We start from the raw sequence: 21,188 nt of genomic DNA on the forward strand, positions 1-21,188 counted from the left end.
TGTAGTATGTAGTATGTGGTATGTACAGTACTAAGTGCTGTAGTATGTGGCATGTGGTATGTACAGTACTATGTGCTCTAGTATGTGGCATGTACTGTACTATGTGCTGTAGTAGAAAGAAGAAACAGAAACAGTCTTTATTTGTCACACAACACACACACACACACACACACACACACACACACACACACACACACAGACACACACACACACAGACATGCTTTTTGATGGTGGCCGGTGAAACGGTTCCTCTGCATTTAACCCATCCTGGCTTGTCCTTCCTCCGGGGGCACAGCCAGGAGCAGTGGGCAGCGTACGTGGACGCGCCCGGGGACCATGTGATAAGTGTCCATCGCTGGTCAGACGATGATGGGTGCATGTTTTTGGTGGGGGTCCTTACTGACGTGAGGTGGAGGAAACCCCATGTGAGCACGGGGAGAACATGCAAACTCCACACAGAAAGGCTCCTATTTGGGAGACAAGTATGTGGTATGTACAGTACTATGTGCTGTAGTATGTGGTATGTAGTATGTAATATGTGGTATGTACAGTACTATGTGCTGTAATATGTAGTATGTACAGTACTATGTGCTGTAGTATCTGGTATGTAGTATGTAATATGTGGTATGTACAGTACTATGTGCTGTAGTATGTACAGTAGTATGTAGTATGTACAGTACTATGTGCGGTAGTATGTAGTATGTACAGTACTATGTGCTGTAGTATGTAGTATGTGGTATGTAGTATGTAGTATGAACAGTACTATGTGCTGTAGTATGTGGTATGTAGTACGCAGTATGCAATATGTAGTATGTGGTATGTAGTATGTGGTATGTATTATGTAGTATGTAGTATCTAGTATGTGGTATGTACAGTACTTTTTTTTTTTAATTTTTTTAGTCATTTAGCAGACGCTTTTATCCAAAGCGACTTACAATTATTCAAACACCGAAGGACGCCGCCATCAGGAGCAATTAGGGGTTAAGTGTCTTGCTCAAGGACACTACAGCATGCTAGCAGGAGGAGCCTGGGATCCAACCAGCAACCTTTAGATCACTAGACCACCAGCTCTACCGCCTGAGCTACCACCCTGCACTATGTGCAGTAGTATGTAGTATGTACAGTACTAAGGGCTGTAGTATGTAGTATGTGGTATGTACAGTACTATGTGCGGTAGTATGTAGTATGTACAGTACAATGTGCTGTAGTATGTAGTATGTGGTATGTAGTATGTAGTATGTGGTATGTAGTACGCAGTATGTAATATGTAGTATGTGGTATGTAGTATGTGGTATGTATTATGTAGTATGTAGTATCTAGTATGTGGTATGTACAGTACTATGTGCTGTAGTATGTAGTATGTGGTATGTAGTATGTAGCATGTGGTATGTACAGTACTGTGTTCTGTAGTATGTCGTATGTACAGTACTATGTTCTGTAGTATGTGGTATGTAGTATGTGGTATGTACAGTACTATGTGCTGTAGTATGTGGTTTGTAGTATGTACAGTACTATGTGCTGTAGTATGTGGTATGTTGTATGTAGAATGTGGTATGTACAGTACTATGTGCTGTAGTATGTGGTATGTATAGTACTACGTGCTGTAGTATGTGGTATGTAGTATGTGGTATGTACAGTACTATGTGCTGTAGTATGTAGTATGTGGTATGTACAGTACTATGTGCTGTAGTATGTAGTATTGGGTATGTAGTATGTAGTATGTGGTATGTACAGTACTATGTGCTGTAGTATGTGATATATAGTATGTAGTATGTGGTATGTTCTGAACTATGTGCTGTAGTATGTAGTATGTGGTATGTAGTATGTAGTATGTGGTATGTACAGTACTATGTGCTGTAGAATGTGGTATGTAGTATGTAGTATGTGGTATGTACAGTACTATGTGCTGTAGTATGTATGTGGTATGAAGTATGTAGTATGTGGTATGTACAAAACTATGTGCTGTAGTATGTAGTAAGTGGTATGTACAGAACTATGTGCTGTAGTATGTAGTATGTGGTATGTACAGAACTATGTGCTGTAGTATGTAGTATGTGGTATGTAAAGAACTATGTGCTGTAGTATGTAGTATGTGGTATGTACAGAACTATGTGCTGTAGTATGTAGTATGTGGTATGTACAGAACTATGTGCTGTAGTATGTAGTAAGTGGTATGTACAGAACTATGTGCTGTAGTATGTAGTATGTGGTATGTACAGAGCTATGTGCTGTAGTATGTAGTATGTGGTATGTACAGTACTATGTGCTGTAGTATGTAGTATGTGGTATGTACAGAACTATGTGCTGTAGTTGTAGTATGTGGTATGTACAGAACTATGTGCTGTAGTATGTAGTATGTGGTATGTACAGAACTATGTGCTGTAGTATGTAGTATGTGGTATGTACAGAGCTATGTGCTGTAGTACGTAGTATGTGGTATGTACAGTACTATGTGCTGTAGTATGTAGTATGTGGTATGTACAGAGCTATGTGCTGTAGTATGTAGTATGTGGTATGTACAGAACTATGTGCTGTAGTATGTGGTATGTACAGAACTATGTGCTGTAGTATGTAGTATGTGTTATGTACAGTACTATGTGCTGTAGTATGTAGTATGTGGTATGTACAGTACTATGTGCTGTAGTATGTAGTATGTGGTATGTAGTATGTAGTATGTGGTATGTACAGTACTATGTGCTGTAGTATGTAGTATGTGGTATGTAGTATGTAGTATGTGGTATGTACAGTACTATGTGCTGTAGTATGTAGTATGTGGTATGTAGTATGTAGTATGTGGTATGTACAGTACTATGTGCTGTAGTATGTAGTATGTGGTATGTAGTATGTAGTATGTGGTATGTACAGTACTATGTGCTGTAGTATGTAGTATGTGGTATGTAGTATGTAGTATGTGGTATGTACAGTACTATGTGCGGTAGTATGTAGTATGTGGTATGTAGTATGTAGTATGTGGTATGTACAGTACTATGTGCTGTAGTATGTAGTATGTGGTATGTACAGTACTATGTGCTGTAGTATGTTGTCAGTGGTATGTACAGTACTATGTGCTGTAGTATGTAGTATGTGGTATGTACAGTACTATGTGCTGTAGTATGTAGTATGTGGTATGTAGTATGTAGTATGTGGTATGTACAGTACTATGTGCTGTAGTATGTAGTATGTGGTATGTACAGAACTATGTGCTGTAGTATGTAGTAAGTGGTATGTACAGAACTATGTGCTGTAGTATGTAGTATGTGGTATGTACAGAGCTATGTGCTGTAGTATGTAGTATGTGGTATGTACAGTACTATGTGCTGTAGTATGTAGTATGTGGTATGTACAGAACTATGTGCTGTAGTTGTAGTATGTGGTATGTACAGAACTATGTGCTGTAGTATGTAGTATGTGGTATGTACAGAACTATGTGCTGTAGTATGTAGTATGTGGTATGTACAGAACTATGTGCTGTAGTATGTAGTATGTGGTATGTACAGTACTATGTGCTGTAGTATGTAGTATGTGGTATGTACAGAACTATGTGCTGTAGTATGTAGTATGTGGTATGTACAGAACTATGTGCTGTAGTATGTAGTATGTGGTATGTAGTATGTAGTATGTGGTATGTACAGAGCTATGTGCTGTAGTATGTAGTATGTGGTATGTAGTATGTAGTATGTGGTATGTACAGTACTATGTGCTGTAGTATGTAGTATGTGGTATGTAGTATGTAGTATGTGGTATGTACAGAACTATGTGCTGTAGTATGTAGTATGTGGTATGTAGTATGTAGTATGTGGTATGTACAGTACTATGTGCTGTAGTATGTAGTATGTGGTATGTAGTATGTAGTATGTGGTATGTACAGTACTATGTGCTGTAGTATGTAGTATGTGGTATGTAGTATGTAGTATGTGGTATGTACAGTACTATGTGCTGTAGTATGTAGTAAGCCATTTCCAATGCAGGGCCAGAAAACTGGAAGGGTGGGTTAAGGCCAATTCACACAGGCAGCTTTAAGAACACTGTCCATCTCCGAAAAAAATGAAATGAAAAGGAATTAACTAGAATTCTAGGCTTTTGATTCTTCCGTTGTCGACTAAAGACAATAGTATCTGTCACGGTCCGTCTGGAAACCAAGAGTGGAAAAATAAAAACGCCTCAGCAATTCTCCGTTCGACTCATTAGTCCGACTCTCTATTCTGCCCACAGCCTGTTGGAGCTCTCACCACCACACGTTGCACGAGGAGCCACTGGACAGAACTTCACGTCATTAACTCCTGTGTGGTTCATGTGGGTCACGCTCTATGTGCGGCGCTGCGCTCCCACCTGCTTTGTGCGCCGCGTTTTCATCAGTCGTGACTGTTTCACCCCCTCGGCTCGGTTTGTTTAGCGGGAATTGGAACCTCCCAAATTGAACTCAGATGCAAGTCAAACACAAGCTCCTTGTGTGACCAACAAAGAGAGTGTCGGCCTCATCTGAGCGAACATGCAGCTCCATTACAGCCGCGACCAAGTCAGGTCAGGAAGGGCGTTTTGTTCAAATGAATGTTATTAGATTAAAAATTTGTTTGACACAAAATCAGTTTTTATTTTTGAAATCAAATCAATTTCGATTATTAGTAAGATGAGAAAAGGACCATCTGCGAAAAGATTTAAAGTGATTATCCATACGATTATTCTGCCAAATAAACGTTTTTTTAAGCCGCCACTTTTTAAGAAACAGCAATTCACTGTGTTTGTGCTGTGCATGCGCTCCTCTCTATGCTGTTTTCGTTGTTCGTGGCTGGGTCCGCCACACACAATAATGCAATCACCACGGATGCACAAGTATACTGTATATAGACAGTACATCGCCATCAGCTTAAGTGAACGAAAAATTATTTGAGCGTCGAAAGCGGGGTACACACAACAAAATAATTAAGTAAACTTCGGGCCGATTTCCATAAGCAAAGTCGGGATTTATTGGTTCCTAAAGATTATTGTGAGAGATTAGCCTGTTGTGTGAGGTATATTACAAGTGTTTTTTTTACTACCCCCAATCTGCTCGGAAGTTCGTGCAGGCGGCACCAATCGCCACTCGCAAGTATTAAACATGTTAAATATTTACAACCCGATATCCTGTAGTGCGGGGGGAACCCTGAGGATGCAGTCTGTGGATTGGCAGTGGCCAGACTTTAGAGTGAAGATGAGGGTAAACCTGCATTTGAAAAAACAAAAGTTTGAGTTTTGAATGGAATCCACCCAAAACAGACAATTGTATGCATACTCCCCTGCATTCTATGTCAAAATAGTACATTGGTCTACCTATCACTTGGTTGTATATTATCCATTCATGTCATGGTGAACCCAAAATAGGTACTAATCAATGTGAAAAATAAAAACACCCAAAAATAGTGCCAAAGCTCAAGTTAACTTTCCTGGGCCATGCATGGGAGGCCTTGATGAGCTAGAATCTGCTGCCCCCCAGGTTTTAAGGACAAGGAGTGTGCACACAGTGTAATGTTGGGAGTCCTAATTAAAAGGTAGAGCGTTTTAAACCTTTCAGCTCCATTGGAAAAGAGCGGCGTGCCACATCAAAGACGCGGCTAATTAGCGCTGACACGTCTGGATCGGCCGCCTTCCACCGCTTCGTGACCAATCGGCCCGGGCAGCATCCTGGATCGGCGATATCCTCGGCTACCTTTCATGATGCCGAAAGATGGGTCCTTTTATCCCTTTTGATACGAATGTGACGCGACCACCTCGGCAACCGACGTCTTAGTCGTGTCTTCTCCTCGACTGGGAGTCGTGCTGGTGGAAAATGATTAATGTTCAAAAGAACATTAGAAAATCATTACGGCAAGCAGCTGCCAGCTGCCACTTGGCTCCACTCAGAGGCAACAGCAGCAAAACTAAATGCTGTATATATAGAAATATACACAGATACATGAAGTGGAACACGCACAACTGACTAAAAATCTGATTCCTTCCAGACTGTTTAACTCTGAACCATGAGATCTCAGGACACTGTGCTCTTGTTCAACTCGCTTGGTTCCATTGGAGAGTCCCAACTGTTTCCGATCACACTGGTTTATATCGAACGTGCAAATGTGGAGACTTTTTTCGGGGGTTTTTGGTCGGGTAATGAGGTACTAACTGCCTTGATTAAAGGATAGGTTCAACATTTTTCAACCCGGGCCTTATTAAAAATCGTGGTTATGCAGTATTTCATTATTTACAACACGACCCTCGCTAAGAAACTTACCACTCTGCTGCAACTTCACCCTGTGCTTAAACAGGGTCCAATAGTTCTATTTTTTTTTTCTCTTCTAAAAAATAGCGAAAACCCAGACTTCAAATCAGTGCGGTTGAAACATTAACGTACGCACACACACAGTCAGCTTGACTTAACGTACAAAACTCAAAGGATTACAGACTTTTAGTTCCTTCCTGGATCATACTGGAAGTGTCCTCGGTTCCTGTGGTTTCCCATTTCTTGTTATCTTTTAAAGATGGTGCCAATCGATTTCTCAAAGCCTCTAGACCGTTGTGTACGTTCAAGCTCGTTATCAATGACTGAATAATATTGATTTTTCCCGTACTTTAATATGCAAATAAATTTAGTACATTCATTATTTTTAAGAACAGGAATGCCGATAAATCATCAGCATCACCAGAAACCCTGTTAAAGTGCATTTGTGACAGTGGAAACCATTCCAAATTTGGCTGCTTCAAACCTTCAAACCTCCAAACTGACAGTTTGTTAACAGTAAAAGTTCATTTCGATCATCCGTTAGGTGTGAGTAATTATTCCATCACCAGAATAACCTGTGAGAAAAGGGTACAACCGTCCGGCACAAAGCAAAACTGCTAAAAGTTGGCGAAATTGCTGAGCGGAATGAAAATGCGTAATCAACTACAATGTGCAAACTTTGTCATGGGAATACGTTGTCTTTCGCCCTCATTCCCACCGATTCAGAGAGGAGATCATTAATGTACTTTCTCATGCAGTACATTAAACTGCGCACCAGTTCATAGATGACCTATAATGACTCTCAGAAATTAGCATTTCTTCCCCATTTCATGATTTCCTGAGGTTTTTCTTTCATTCAGAATGAACCATACAGTTAATTCGTAAAGAATTTAAAAAATCTATTGTTTAGGATGTCGTGAAAAGTCTTGGCATCATAGACAAAGAGATTTCCACTCTGAATTGGCATTCACTTTGTAGGCCTCTGACCGCCACTCTAAAATCAAAAACCGACCAACATGTTTTTGCACTTTACATGCAAATAGGCATTGCATCACCCCCACATCACAGGACTTCAATCCAAAACTGGAATCCAAATTTAGCTTCATTGTTAATGTCCACTGATGTGCTACGGCATGACTGTGTCAGTAAATTACACAATATCAAGACACGCTAGTTCATTTTAACTGCCGCTCCCAAACCCGTGTCTCTGAAGGGAAGAAATCCTCAATAACCCCTTTTTGATTTTTTTTAGACAAAAGTGTTGGCCGAGCCGAGGGCCGCGGCGCCGCCTCGCACCAGGCTGGTCATCAGCGTGGACGAGCCCTCCCCCTCCGGCGCCTCAGGACCAATCAGGCCGCACCGGTGCAGGTTGAGGATGGAGTCGGCGATGATGCGGGCCGTCTTCTTCTGGTAGCCGCCGGACGTCACCATCAGGATGGGGATGCCCCGATGCCTGGCCGCCCGGAAGACTATCTCATCCCTCTGGACGATTCCCTGGTTCAGAGAGGGAAGTAATTGAAGTTATTTTTCAGGCACTGTTTTTTTATTTTTAATTTATAAGGACAAAACAAATGTAACCAATTTTCAATTAGATCTTTATTCATTAAAGTATAATATCTTCTTAGTCTCATTGTCTATTGTTTATATTAGTATATCTATTATTAATCTCATTGTCGTCTACCATTAAAAGCATTTTCAACCTTGCCGGATTGTGTAAAGTTTCGATTAAATTACGATTTGAATAACAAAACCGGGGGGCTATCACAGGTTTCTGATTACTTTTCAAGCACTTCAGCTTAAAAGTGGATCTGTTTTCAAGGTATTCCAGTATTGAGTTTGAGGACAAAATTGAAGCACTTCATGCACCTTGAGGACCTTCTAAGAACCTTCCATTGTGGTCTATGGAGTCTTCTATGGAGGTCTATGGAGTCTGCATGGGGTGGTTGTTACTGCTCTGAATTCCCTGTCAGACAGTCGTTTTGGATCCGTGTTCGTAGCGAGGAGGAGGAGAAGGAGGAGGAGGAGGCGACAGACCCTGACGGTTTTATAAAGTGTCGCCGGGGCTTGGGAGCACTAAGCCTGTCACGCAGTCACACATGGGTGGGACCGGGGAGGGAGCACAGATCCACCCACTCTCCTCACCCTCCCCCAATTGGAAACAGCTTGTGCATTCATGGCGGAACAATTTTGTGACACCGGGACGGATCTCAGACATTACTTGCCGTGGCAGGAACACATGCTTAACCAAGAAGGAGAAGGGTCCAGCTGCAGACCTCTCTCCTGAGGCCCCTTAGCTCTCTGAGCCAATGGGGTTTGAGCATGGTCCCAGTTCCGCATTCTCCGCATTCTCAAACCCCGCTGTGAGCCAGTGGGGTTTGAGAATGAGGAGTAGGATTCTGTTGTATTTCTCTGTAAACTTTCACTTATTTCACCAAAGCAGTCCACCACAATCTGTTTCTGAGCACATTTGAGGCGAGAAATTAGCAATCCAGTTGCTGAATCGTCACTCATATTAGATCTACAAGGCCTCATTTAAAAGTTAGTTCTGACTTTTGTGGCCATGCTTCCAGCTTGTGGGGGACACCCAAGCGAAGTAGCAAAGCCCCAAAAGACTACACATGTAAGTAACGTTAGACTAACACTACATTTATGTCATCAAATATTACAATAACGCTGATAATGTATTCATATTTATATTCAGAATGTACGCTTTGTTGAAAATGCATTTATCTGACTGCTAGCTTTTTAGCTTACCACTATCATTTCCAATGGAGGTAAGTGAGATAGCTAACATAAGCTTGCAGTTTACTGCATACAGCCTGAGGTAGCTTCAGTGAGCCAGTGGGGTTAGTAGTACTACATGTTATTAGTAGTGCATGTTAATAGGAGCACATAGTAGAAAAGTAGAACATGTTAGTAGAAGTACATGGGGTTAGTCGTACATGGGGTTTGTAGTAGTAGCCGCTCTTAAAAAAGAACAATCTAGACACCTCATTAATGAACAATTGTTGGGCTATATCAAAGCTCCCGTTTTAAGGAAAATCATTGAAAAAGCAGTTTTTTAACAGCCGAACAATTTCTTGGCACTACAAAACTGTTTGGATGTCTTCCAGTCAAGATTTCAATCACACCAAAGCGCTGAGACTGCTCTTGCTAAGGTCTTCAATGACATCCATCTAAACACAGACGGTGGCATAATTTCAGTCTTGGTATTACTGGATCTCAGTGCTGTATTTGACACAATGGACCACAACATATTATTAGACCGACTGGAAAACTGGGTGGGAGTATTTGGCACACTACTAAACTGATTTCAATCCTACTCAAGGGACAGGGACTATTATGTGTCTAGAGGTACTTACACATCTGAGTGGACAAAAATGACACGCGGAGTTCCCCAAGGCTCCATTCTGGGGCCTCTTCTCTTTAACATCTACATGCTTCCACTGGCTCAGATTATGGAAAACAACAAAGTATGTTACCATCATTACACAGACGACACATTTACATAACCAGGGGACTATGGTCCAATGCACACACTGAGCAAGTGCATTGAACAAATCCACGATTGTATGTGGAAGAATTTTCTCTAATGAAACAAAAACAAAACTGAAGTAATTGTTTTTGGAGCCAAGGAAGAACGACTAAAAGTCAGTTAAAAAGCACAAACCAAGCCAAAAATCTTGGCGTAGTCATGGACTCTGACATAAATTTCAACAGCCACATTAAAACAATTACAAAGTCAGCCTACTATCACCTTAAGAACATATCAAGATTAGGGCTTATGTCTCAGCAGAATTTGGAAAAAACTTGTCCATGCATTCATCCTTAGTAGACTAGACTACTTAACGGTGTCTTTACAGGTCTCCCTAAAAGATCGATCAGACGGCTGCAGTTGATTTTAGTAACAACATGTACAGCTACATGTTAGTAGTTGTACATAGGGTTAGTAAGAGTGCATGTTAGTAGTTGTACATGTTAGTGGTAGTGCATTTTGGTAGTGGTACATGGGGTTAGTAGTACATGGGGTTAGTATTAGTGCATGTTAGTAGTAGTACTTCGGGTTATTAGTATTACATGTTAGTAGTAGTACATGGTGTTAGTAGTAGTACATGTTAGTAGTAGTTCATGTTAGTAGTATTACATGAGGTTAGTAGTAGTACATGGAGTTAGTAGTAATACATGTTAGTAGTAGTATATGGGGTTAAAAGTAGCACATGTTAGTAGTAGTATACGGGGTTAGCAGTAGTACATGTTAGAAGTACTACATGGGGTTAGTAGTAGTAGTACATGTAAGTAGTAGTACATGGAAGAGATGGGAGGTTTGACTGTTTTTACTGACTTGAGTTTGTATGAGTCACTCACTAAAGAGAGTCGGTTTTTGAGTTACTGGAGTCACCGAGTCAATCACCCAGAGCTTGGGTAATCCTCCACCAGGCCCCAGCGCCCGAAGAGCATGCACATCAGAGACTTTCGCCAGCCCGCTAACTTGAAAGGGAAAAAATCATTTAATGCTGCTTCTAGACTTTCCAAATGTTATCGGGCCGAATGGATCAAATAATAGTCGTTAGTAGTGAAAGAGTCATTTCGCGAGGGTTGTGACGCTCAAAGAAAATATCCAATGTTTTACAGCCGCTCCTTTTCTCATGATTGTGTGCAGGGAAAATGCTTTTTTGCCCGGCACTGTTCCTGGGGGCTTGCTCAGAAGGAGCCCTCAACCAATCAGAGCTAGGCTATCAATGAGTCAAGAGTCAGACTCTGCAGCTCAACTGGAGACAGCTGCTCAACTGGAGTTATCGTCCAGTCACTCATTCACACCCACTGAACCAACCAGCTCCACCCACTCCCAGTCCCCACTGATTTACACAATCGCTCACAATCGGATGATCAGTCAGAATCCAGTAGTGGTACTGAAAAGGGACGAATTAAAATTCCAGTAGTGGTACTGAAAAGGGACAAATTAAAATTCATGGACGGTTACTGACTGTCACTGTGGCAAGGAAGTGGTGGGCCATGGAAAGCCGTGCAGCTGCAGCCCAAGTCAGACCTTCAGATCAGGGCTGGGAGAGCAAATACTGAGTGAGTGAGTGATTCACTACCTGAGTCTTGAAGCGCTGGGACAGTGAGTGAGTGATTGGTGCAGCCCACACACCAAGCACATCACTAGTACATGGGGTTACGAGTAGAACATGTTGTAGCTTCTATCACTGTACCATCTGTCCATGCATAAAACTAACAAAAATATCCAAAGTTACTCCAGCATTAGGGAATAGGTCAAAGGACAGCAATTCCTTTCAAAGGTAATTATTAAATCATAGTTTGCATTTTCTACTGATGGAGGATATACATTGGTACAGTATGTATCCATAGGGCAACCCCCCCCCCCCCACACACACACACACACACACACACACACACACACACACACACACACACAATTTATTGTACTAAAAAGGTATTTTGAATTGAAGTGAAACTTACTTTGTTTATACCTGTTCTTTGTTCGTGACCCAATTTGGCCCTAATGGGATGCTCATGATTAATCAATAATCAATCATTCTTCATGATATTTTGTTCATGTTGATCAAGTCAACAATCAAATTAAAATAATTGTTTTTTCATGAGTGCTGAGGATGAAAATGCAATAATTTTACTTTCACACCAGAGGGAGCTATAAAACCTACACCAGGCCTTCTAATCTTATTCTAAGTTTTGTTTTAAATGCTTGACTGTGTCAGGGAAACACAGTGCGTCAACTGGAGATTGGCTGTTGGCCAGCAATTTTGCCATAGCTATTACGGAATTACTGTTAATACCTTCATTATTCAATATTTTAAAAGATTATCAATCAAGATTTTTAACACTTAATGAAACAATGAGGGTGATTTATTTTGGACACCCTACTTTTCACTTTAAGTTGTATAACTTCATAAAAATGTCACATTTTCTGAGCAGTTTGGTGTAGAAAATACAAAAACAAAAAACACCTTCAGTGTATTTGTCTCTGAGAAACAATCCAATACATCCACTGTATTTTAAAATGGTCTTTCTTTCTGTAGACATGAGAATTTGCAAGTGCCACCAAGGCTGCAGTACAGACGGTCATTTCCATAATTTTTCTCTGACAGGTTTAACATAGCTGGTTGACAATTATTAATGTAAAGGGAGTTTTTTTGGAGCTCATACTTATCCCCTGTAGTTTGGAATGATTTAATATTATACATACTCATACATATTAATATATTAATGACATGAATACATGGGTATTTATTCTTTCGCATCAATAATTATTTAAATAACTAAAATTGATGTATTTTAATATTTTTAATACAGTATACATTACAGCATATATAGTCTAATATATTTATGTTTTGATTTCTTATATATAGTTTTCATATAATTATATTTTGTGAACTATTCACTCATACATATTAATATGTTAATGATATGAATACATGGGTATTTGATCTTGCGCATTCATAATTATTTTAATATTTAATATTGATGTAATTTAATATTAGCAATATATATTACATTATATATAGTCATAGTTTGCAAAATATAATTATAAAATATATATAAATATATATTAGAAATCAAATTATAAATATATTCAAATGGCTCACAGAACTAGGGGTCTCAGGAGGTAGGTCATGAACTAAGGGGCCTCAGGAAAGAGGGGATGCTCAAACCCCATTGGCTCAGACAATTCGGGCCTCAGGAGGGAGCTAATGAACTAAGGGGCCTCAGGAGAGAGGTTTGCAGCTGGACAGTTTTGAAAAAGGCAGGTGTGGATGCATTAGGATAAGACCGCCACAAACCTTTTTTTTTCCTCCCCGGTGGGACCGTGAATCATCGTTAATATGGTGGAGTAAGCTTGCAAAACCTGAAACACTGTAGTATGATTACAGCGCTACAGTTAGACACACCTGCTATTTATTTTGAAATGAGTCAAAAATTAGAAGAAGGGAAGAAACCCTTGGTGTTCAAGTCTATATATATATAAGTGTAAAGTCCTTTACTTTACACTTCATCCAACTGGTGGAAAGTTGCAGCCGCCGAGAAGGAAATAATGGCCAACTGACAAGAATCCAACAGAAAAAACAAGTTTTGAAGTTGCTTCCCGTGCTGCTACTCCAACAGCCTCAGAAACAACCCCATCAGACAAACAGGGGAAGCCTCGATGATATAAGCTCCCCAAGAACACGGGGGACTCTTATCATTCCACTTGGTGGCATGCCGGCCTTGCAGCAAGAAGGTTCTAGGCTTCGAACCCAAACCCGAACCGAGGACCGTCAGTGTGGAGTCTACGTGGTGGGCCCCATGTTCACGTGGGTCTACTCCCTCCCTGAAGACACTTCTGACGATACCCTTGACATGCCAAGGCATCGGCTCTGGAATTGGATTTGGTCCCAGGGGCACCGTGCCATGGCTGCCCCAAGGCTCTTAGATAGCTAGTTGAAAACGCAAAGGACAAATTCCTCCACGGGGATCAATAAAGTCAATATTTTATCTTATATTAGAAATAGCCCTAATGCCAATTGGTGTCAAGCCATGCCATCCAATTTCCAGAACATTACAGTAGGTAAACTGGATGGCAATAATTATGTCCATGTAATTTGTTATTAATTTACTTATGAAAAATATATTTATTTCATTCATAATCATATCATATATTAAATATATGAAAATCTATTAAATAAATATAAAATATATTAAAATCCAGAACAAGATACGTTTGACCACGTTTTCTCATTAAAATTTTTTGACGAATGAAGAAAGTTAAAATGGTGCCTACTTTACATTGGCAGTAACTGTACAATAAAGTGAGTTTCAGCTCTGCCCATTAGTCATTAGTCCGATTGCCTCAGCGCCAGGCAAAATAAGGTCGGAATATTTCACATAACTTGTGCATCAGTGTTAAGGCTGGATCATGCTTCTCCATCTGCACGTAAGTGTTTTTCTTTTATATAAGTACGAGTTTTGTGCATAAAGTTGTTCTGCGTCAGCTGGGGGGCACAGAAAAAACATGGAAGAAATTAGTTTTTTTAGTGTGTTTTTTTTTTTTTCAAACGCAAAAATATAGATACTCAAACAGAAATCCACTTTTGAACCTCACCCTTAAGGCGCACTTCTATCTGAAAAAAATTATTTTCCATTTCAAACCTGCCTCCCGACAGCAAGTTGAATTCAACCAATCAGCTTGTTGCTACAGAATGTTTAGCTGTGACTGTGCCATACAGTACAGGTTTGATACTGTGAAAAATGTACTTATTGTCGCTTTGGACAAAAGCACATGCTAAATGACATAATGTAATGTACCTAGAGTATGCAGAAGCATAAACAAGGCTTTAGTGTGTGTGTGTGTGCATGTGTGTGTATACCTGCGGCGATATGGACAGCCCTCCGAGGGGGTCCGCGTCCAGGATGTCGGTCCCAGCGTTGTAGACGATGATGTCGGGGCGCACCTCGTTCAGCGCCCCCTCGCAGTGGAGCTCCACCTTCTGCAGGTACTCCGAGTCCTCCGTGCCCCAGTCCAACTCCACCTTCCTCCTGATGGCTCCTGGAGGCAACGCAGGGGAAAGACAGGGGGCCTCATAAAGGGTGCAGACCTACCAGGGCACTGTATCTCTGCATCGATTTACAACCTTGAAGCCTTGCGCTGCAAGCGGTTAAAAGCCGTTCCTACCGGATTCCCACTGCAGGAACTCTTTACCCAAAGACAGTAAAAAGCTCGGCAAATCACTCTTCACGGCGTCGGGAATTGCGTCACTTTACTGTCCCTTCATAAAGAAATTGAATCCTTAAGCAACGTAAAGATAATCAATTTTGTTTCTGTACCTTCGTTAATTAATATAGATTCCGACTGCATTATGGCAATTGTGAATATAATTAATTAGAACGGCTTTAATGACTCTAGTCCAAACAGGATTAAATGGCCGTAGACCACGAAGCGTGTTCTCCTAGACACGGTGTTCCCAAGGTTTTTTCTTGAAGGCTTTAACTACACAAGAGCATTAAAGAGAAACTAATGTCCACAACACACAAAGAGAACAGAGGGAACGAAGACGGTATGGCATAGTCTTTATCTTAAACACAACAGAATGTACATTTGCTCAGCATACTCAAAATGAAAAGAGCCGTTAATAAGCACTTGGACAGAGGTCTTGCATTTACCTATGAGCACAAAACGCACAGCTTAATGATTAAAACGAGGGAAAAAGTTTAATTTTCTTCTCTTCACTTTTCCCCACCCTCTACGGCTGAGCGCTGCCAGAGCACAGGCTGAAGTCTGCAGTGTACTCCTTTTCAAATTAATTATTAATGTATTGAAAGATTAATTGTGTAAAAGCTGACTGACTGCAGCGTAAACACTGGAAGACCGAAGACCGATTTCCTGCGGCCCGCTAACTGGGCAAGCACTGACATGGAGGGACTGCTCAAACCGCTGGCACAATTAAAATGGCGGTCCCTGACATCTCCGGGCAGGAAGTGGAGGAGACAGTGCTCGCACTAAAGGGGATGTTGAGCCACTGTTGTGCCGCTGGTTTTCCGAGGCAGTTCCCATTTAAATGAAAGCACAGAATAATATGCAATGATGACCGCTCCCCCCCACCCGCCCTCTGAAAAGGTACTGATGTGATGTTTTCCCAAGCACAGGTATGGAAATAGGACAGTGTTATTCAGGCAGTCCAGAATTGATAACCCAGACACGTAAAGCATTGGCATAAAGCAAGGCAAATTTTTAGGCCGGTGAAATTTCTGCATAGCAATTAAGTAATTACAACTTGGATAATTTCAAAATAAGCTTGAGTCTCTCTCTCTCTCTCTCTCTCTCTCTCTCTCTCTCTCTCTCTCTCTCTCTCTCTCTCTCTCTCTCTCTCTCTCCCTCTCTCTCTCTCTCTCTCTCTCTCTCTCTCTCTCTCTCTCTCTCTCTCTCTCTCTCTCTCTCTCTCTCTCTCTCTCTCTCTCTCTCACTCACTCACTCACTCACTCACTCTTGGCATATCCATCCCTCGGATAGATGTGGCGGTTGTAGACGTCCATGATGAAAACGCGCTTGTCGTCTAGGAAGTCTCGCTCGTGGCCATTTCCCTACAAAGACGAGAGAAATGTAGAGCTTTCATCAGAGACAGAAACAGATACGCACAGTGTTTCACATTGCTTTATCTCAGCACATCAAACTATCAAGCCATTCGTTTCTGTCCTTTGCTCGGTTCTCAGTCCCAGTCCCACTCTCGGTGGCACCGGCCACATGGATGTCACTTAGGGCTGTTTGTTTGCGTTGTCGCGTCTCACTGTAACGGACAGGGTGAGACGGCGGATCAATAACCGCCCCTCACCGCCACCACCACCACCATTAGCCCTCTTACCTGTAGGCTTAAAGATAGTTGAAAGGAAAAGAAAACTGTCAAGGCCTCTCAATCACTCTGCGGTTCCTCCTTTTCCATTCGTCAGCCAAAGCGTTTGGCTCCTGTGACGTCGGATGGATGGGAAAAGCCGGATAATTGTGTCTGGGGGGATTTTATGCCTCAATTCAAGAGTCAATGATGATGTGTAATGCCTGCACACAGGCTTTACACATTATGCACCTGGCATGAAGTGTGAAGCACCTGGCCTGCAAACTGTGTCATTGTCAGGCTCGAATGCCCATTTTCCATGCACAAGCTGTGTAAACCTTTGTACCTCATGCCGTACTGACATTTCTGGGGTGTCCAATAGCAGGTAATGAAAAAATATATGAAGTAAGGTAGCAGGGCAGGGATAGAGTGGGAGAGAAACTAGATTCTCCAATCAGCCTAACCTTCATGTCTGCAGGTGGAAGGAACCTGGAGTACCTGGAGAGACCCAGAAACCCAAGCAAGCACAAACGCTGTGGGCTTTACCCATACATTTTTCTCGAAAGTAAAATTTGGGTGCTGTTTAGAATTTAGCTCAATGTATAAGCAACACAATGGGCATCAATAATGGAGCACTAATTTGAACTTAGTGACCACTCACAATAGATAGCCGACTTACTCAACATGTGACATGTTGTCCAAAAGCTGTTGCAAAGAGTCAGAACGGTCACAAGTACCTGGTTTTATTTCACAGCGAGTGGGGGAGCCAGCTTTGATAATCATGTCATTTTTTGCCAAGTACCATTTTTATCAGAGCTTGATTTTCGAAAATCTGATATTAGTCAAAATTGTATGGAAGCGACGTTCTATGGAATGCCACAGAAGCAGGAAATGCCATATAAAAGCAGTGAATATCTCAAAACAATGGAGGTAGTCTTTAGGAGTGGCCATGGGTTGTGAATTCAAAACATTCAAACAGCTACATCACTAGTACATAATGTCAGCAATGTAGCCTTGTAACAAAGAGGAAATATTTCTGGATTCTGGATCTGAAGTGACTGACTATTACATACCTCACAGTGTTAGAACAAGCACTGAACTGCCAGAGCTTTCACCGTGCATGTGCATTAAATCAATATGGAACTGAATGTTCCCCTCTCCTCCTCAGCGAGTTCAGGTAGACCATCTAACTATAAAGGAAGGAATCTCTGAATGTATGTATGTATGTATTGTTGTACTATATGTATGCACAGTATGTATGTATGTTGTCTGTATGTCCTTCGATTATCTCGACAAATATTCATCCGATCTACTTCAAGCTTGGCGGGTGTATTACTGGGGACCCAAGAATGTGCAGTGTTGAATGTGGACAGGCCACCCGTGAAATATTAATAAACTTTCAAAAAACAGCGAACAGTGAGCCAGCAGGGGGCGAGGCTTCCCATGAGAAACTGCGAGAAAGCGGGGGGCGTGGCTTTCCGTGAAAGGAATCGGCCTGTTCCGAACAGGTATGTTTTGTGCAGACACACGAAACGTGTAATATTAATAAACTTTGAATAAACTAAGTGAACAGCGAGTTTATCCAAAAGCGTGACTTGGGTGTGTTTTTCCCCGTGAGAAAAACTCTATCTCCCCGGTGTTTTTCACCGCGACTCACTGCACTTTCACAAATGGGCATGTTTAGAACAGGCACTCTACTAGTGGTTGTATATTTTGTTTGAATATAACTTGAACTCTGGTGACAGAAGCCCCATTGGACCCGTCCTTCCTTTCAATTGCAAGCTGGGCCATAAAGCTTCCGTGGCACCCTATGTTAGTCTGCCAAGGTCCCTTGCTGTAGAGCCGAAGTAGTCCTTTGCATTAGTTTATTGCAGAAACAATTTCTGACATCTGCAGAACATAGAAAAAGCATCTGCTTATTAAAGCCCATTATCTTTTTTTTCCCTCTTTTTAACACAAGCAAATTTAATGATGCAATTTGATGATGTTCAAGGCTAGCCTTGAACATCATCCAATTATCTGGACATTACCCGGAGGAGCTGTATGTGTGAATACAAATGTCCAAATCAGTTGGATTGGACATTAAACAGACTTTAACCAGCTAGCCCCCTCAGAGCAGGTGATTGTCCGGAGAATTCACCGCAAGCATGGGCGTGTCGCATGTTGATGATCTCTATCATACTAGGTCTCTATCATGCGCTAGTTATTTACCTTCATGTGGATCTTTGTGCACGGAACATAGCGCTTCGTACTCCTTTCTGCTGCTCTGTACTTCCTTTCTTTCCTTTATTTTCCTTTCCACTCTTTTGTTTATATTGAAGATGCGTCCAAATACATGGAGTATCAACGCATAAAGTCACAATTACTGATAAGCCTGTAGCCTCATCTGCCATCTGGGGTGTGCTGTAAAACTCGGCAGCATCATGTGCCATCTCCTTCCTCCTGCATGTTCCACCCAGGCTCCGCCCCTCAACTAAACCAAACAAAGTATTTCCAGTAGGTGTGAAAGTGTCTGACACAGAAAATCTCTGGTTGTGTACTACATGTGTGAAAGTGAAACTCCGGACAGTGTCTGGACCTGATTTTCCGGACATTGTCCAGAGTTCATGTGTGTAAGTAGCTATTGATAGATTTCTAGATGTCTCACTACTGTAGATCATTAAACTTACTAAAATGCATGTTTGCCCTTTAAACACCATTGTTAGTGCTTCTACTTTAATGACTGTGTTTTATGTGTGAAACAGCTCAATTTGCAATAATTTCAATTTGTGAGTACAAGAGCACTTTAGGGGTCATGTTGTGGAGTTCCAATTAGGATCTTACGCAAAATCCTTGAACCTTTCAGTCTTCTGTTCAAGTTTGTGCTGAGATGTGCAATTTTGAAGCAGTCTCCAACATATACTATGCAAATGAACTGGTACTTCTACAGCCTTCATGAATTATTTACTTAGCATCTGCATCGATCCCAAACTTCTGTCAATACGTTAAGTGGCACCGTTAGCGTCAGCCTTATATCAGAAATGGATAAAGCTGCATTTCTGCACCATGGACCTTGAGACAACATCATTGTTAACAAAGTTCCCAAAGGCTAATTGATGGCGGATATGAGTCCTTACATTGAAAACACAAAGTGAGGGTAAAATGTGATTAAACAGGCCCTCTAAAATGCTGAGTCGTTCCATTCACCGACTGGGCTAAATGCCACGGAGAGAAATGATTCACTGCTCACTGTGTGACCACGCCACTGCTACAGACACTATTCATAACAAAAACCCTTTCAAACATCATACATTAGCTTCTAATTCCATACAGTAGGTGAATACAAGAAAAAGTAGATTGACAGCGGCACCCGCCATGATGATCCTAGCCTCAGTCAATAGAGTAGATTAGGTCCAAGTCCTGCATCCTCTGGAACAAAAATAACCTTCCTTCTGAACTGACCAACCGTTATGAACTGATGCAGTCAGTCAGCCACAACATTAAATCAGCCAGCATAATATTGTGTAGCTCCCCCTCGTCGCCAAAACAGCTCTGACCCATCAAGGCATGGACTCCACAAGACCTCTGAACATGTCCTGTGGTATCTGGCACTAAGACGTGAGCAGCAGATCCTTTAATTCCTGTAAGTTGCGAGCTGGAGACCCCCGTGGATCAGGCTTGTTGTTCCAGCACATTCTGCAGATGTTCGATTGGATCGCGATCTGGGAAATTTGGAGGCCAAGTCAACATGAGGCTTGGGCGATGTGCGATTTTATCAGGGGATTATCAGGCGATTTTACGCATAGAACGTAATGTAACGTGGCAAATGCGGTCTCCCCAATCCAGGAGTGCAGGATTTATTGTTTACAAGTAAAGTATTTACACAAAAACATCCAGTTTTTACTAAATGAAGTCCAATAGCAACGGAAAGCAATGGGGAGTCATGCATCCCGACAGTGGGGACCCACAGGTTTTTTTTGGAAGAGTACAGAGTAAGGACTTGGACAGCCACTTAACTCAGTTGCGTTTAAATATGCTGTTTCATACATGTAGGTAACAAACGAAAATGAATACATCTAAAATAAAAAGACAGGCACGAGAGCCTCTGCGCACCGCTGTCTGGAGAAGAAACAAAAAAACCTCTGTTCCAATTCTCTGAGTTAGGTTTACGTTTTTTATTTTCCATACAAGTAAGAAACTAAGGAAACAAAATAAATCAAAAATTTTCTCTATGAGATCATATTATATATTGCTATATTATAATCACAAGATTTGCTGATTGAGCGGCAGGTACGTGCAGAGGGGGGGTGTCCGAGTACCTGCCCCTTGGACCCCACAGTGCCCTTCTTATCAGGCCTGCTTTTTTATCTTTATCTGAAATTAATGGGTGTTGAGGTAGCAGATTGTCTGGGCAAGATATATTCATGAGGAATTCCTCATGAACCTCGAACCTGAGCACCTGTTATGTGCGCACACCAGAGGGTAAATCACAGGCGCCACAACCGGACGTCTCCACCTAGTAATCTGCCAGGATCCGCCGTGGATCAAACAAAAAAAAACAGATGGATTCGATCGCCGACAGACAATTTAATCATAAAAGCCTATTCAACACCTTCAACTCTTTGTCATGTTCC

General features: G+C 41.5%; 1 protein-coding gene across 1 annotated transcript in view; it reads right to left on the bottom strand.

The window, feature by feature from the left end:
* Nucleotides 1–6,586: 6,586 nt before the first annotated feature.
* Nucleotides 6,587–21,188, bottom strand: part of hdac11 (histone deacetylase 11) — a 38,616-nt gene continuing 24,014 nt past the window's right edge. The window contains exons 9-11 of the mRNA XM_080000396.1: nucleotides 16,234–16,330; nucleotides 14,620–14,798; nucleotides 6,587–7,729 (exon numbers count right to left, since the gene is read on the bottom strand). Coding sequence (XP_079856522.1) covers nucleotides 7,484–7,729; nucleotides 14,620–14,798; nucleotides 16,234–16,330 — 522 coding nt within the window. The 3' untranslated portion in view covers nucleotides 6,587–7,483. The remainder of the gene's footprint in view (nucleotides 7,730–14,619; nucleotides 14,799–16,233; nucleotides 16,331–21,188) is intronic.

This window comes from Zeus faber (genome assembly GCF_960531495.2).
Source record: "Zeus faber genome assembly, chromosome: 5".
NCBI lineage: Eukaryota > Metazoa > Chordata > Actinopteri > Zeiformes > Zeidae > Zeus > Zeus faber.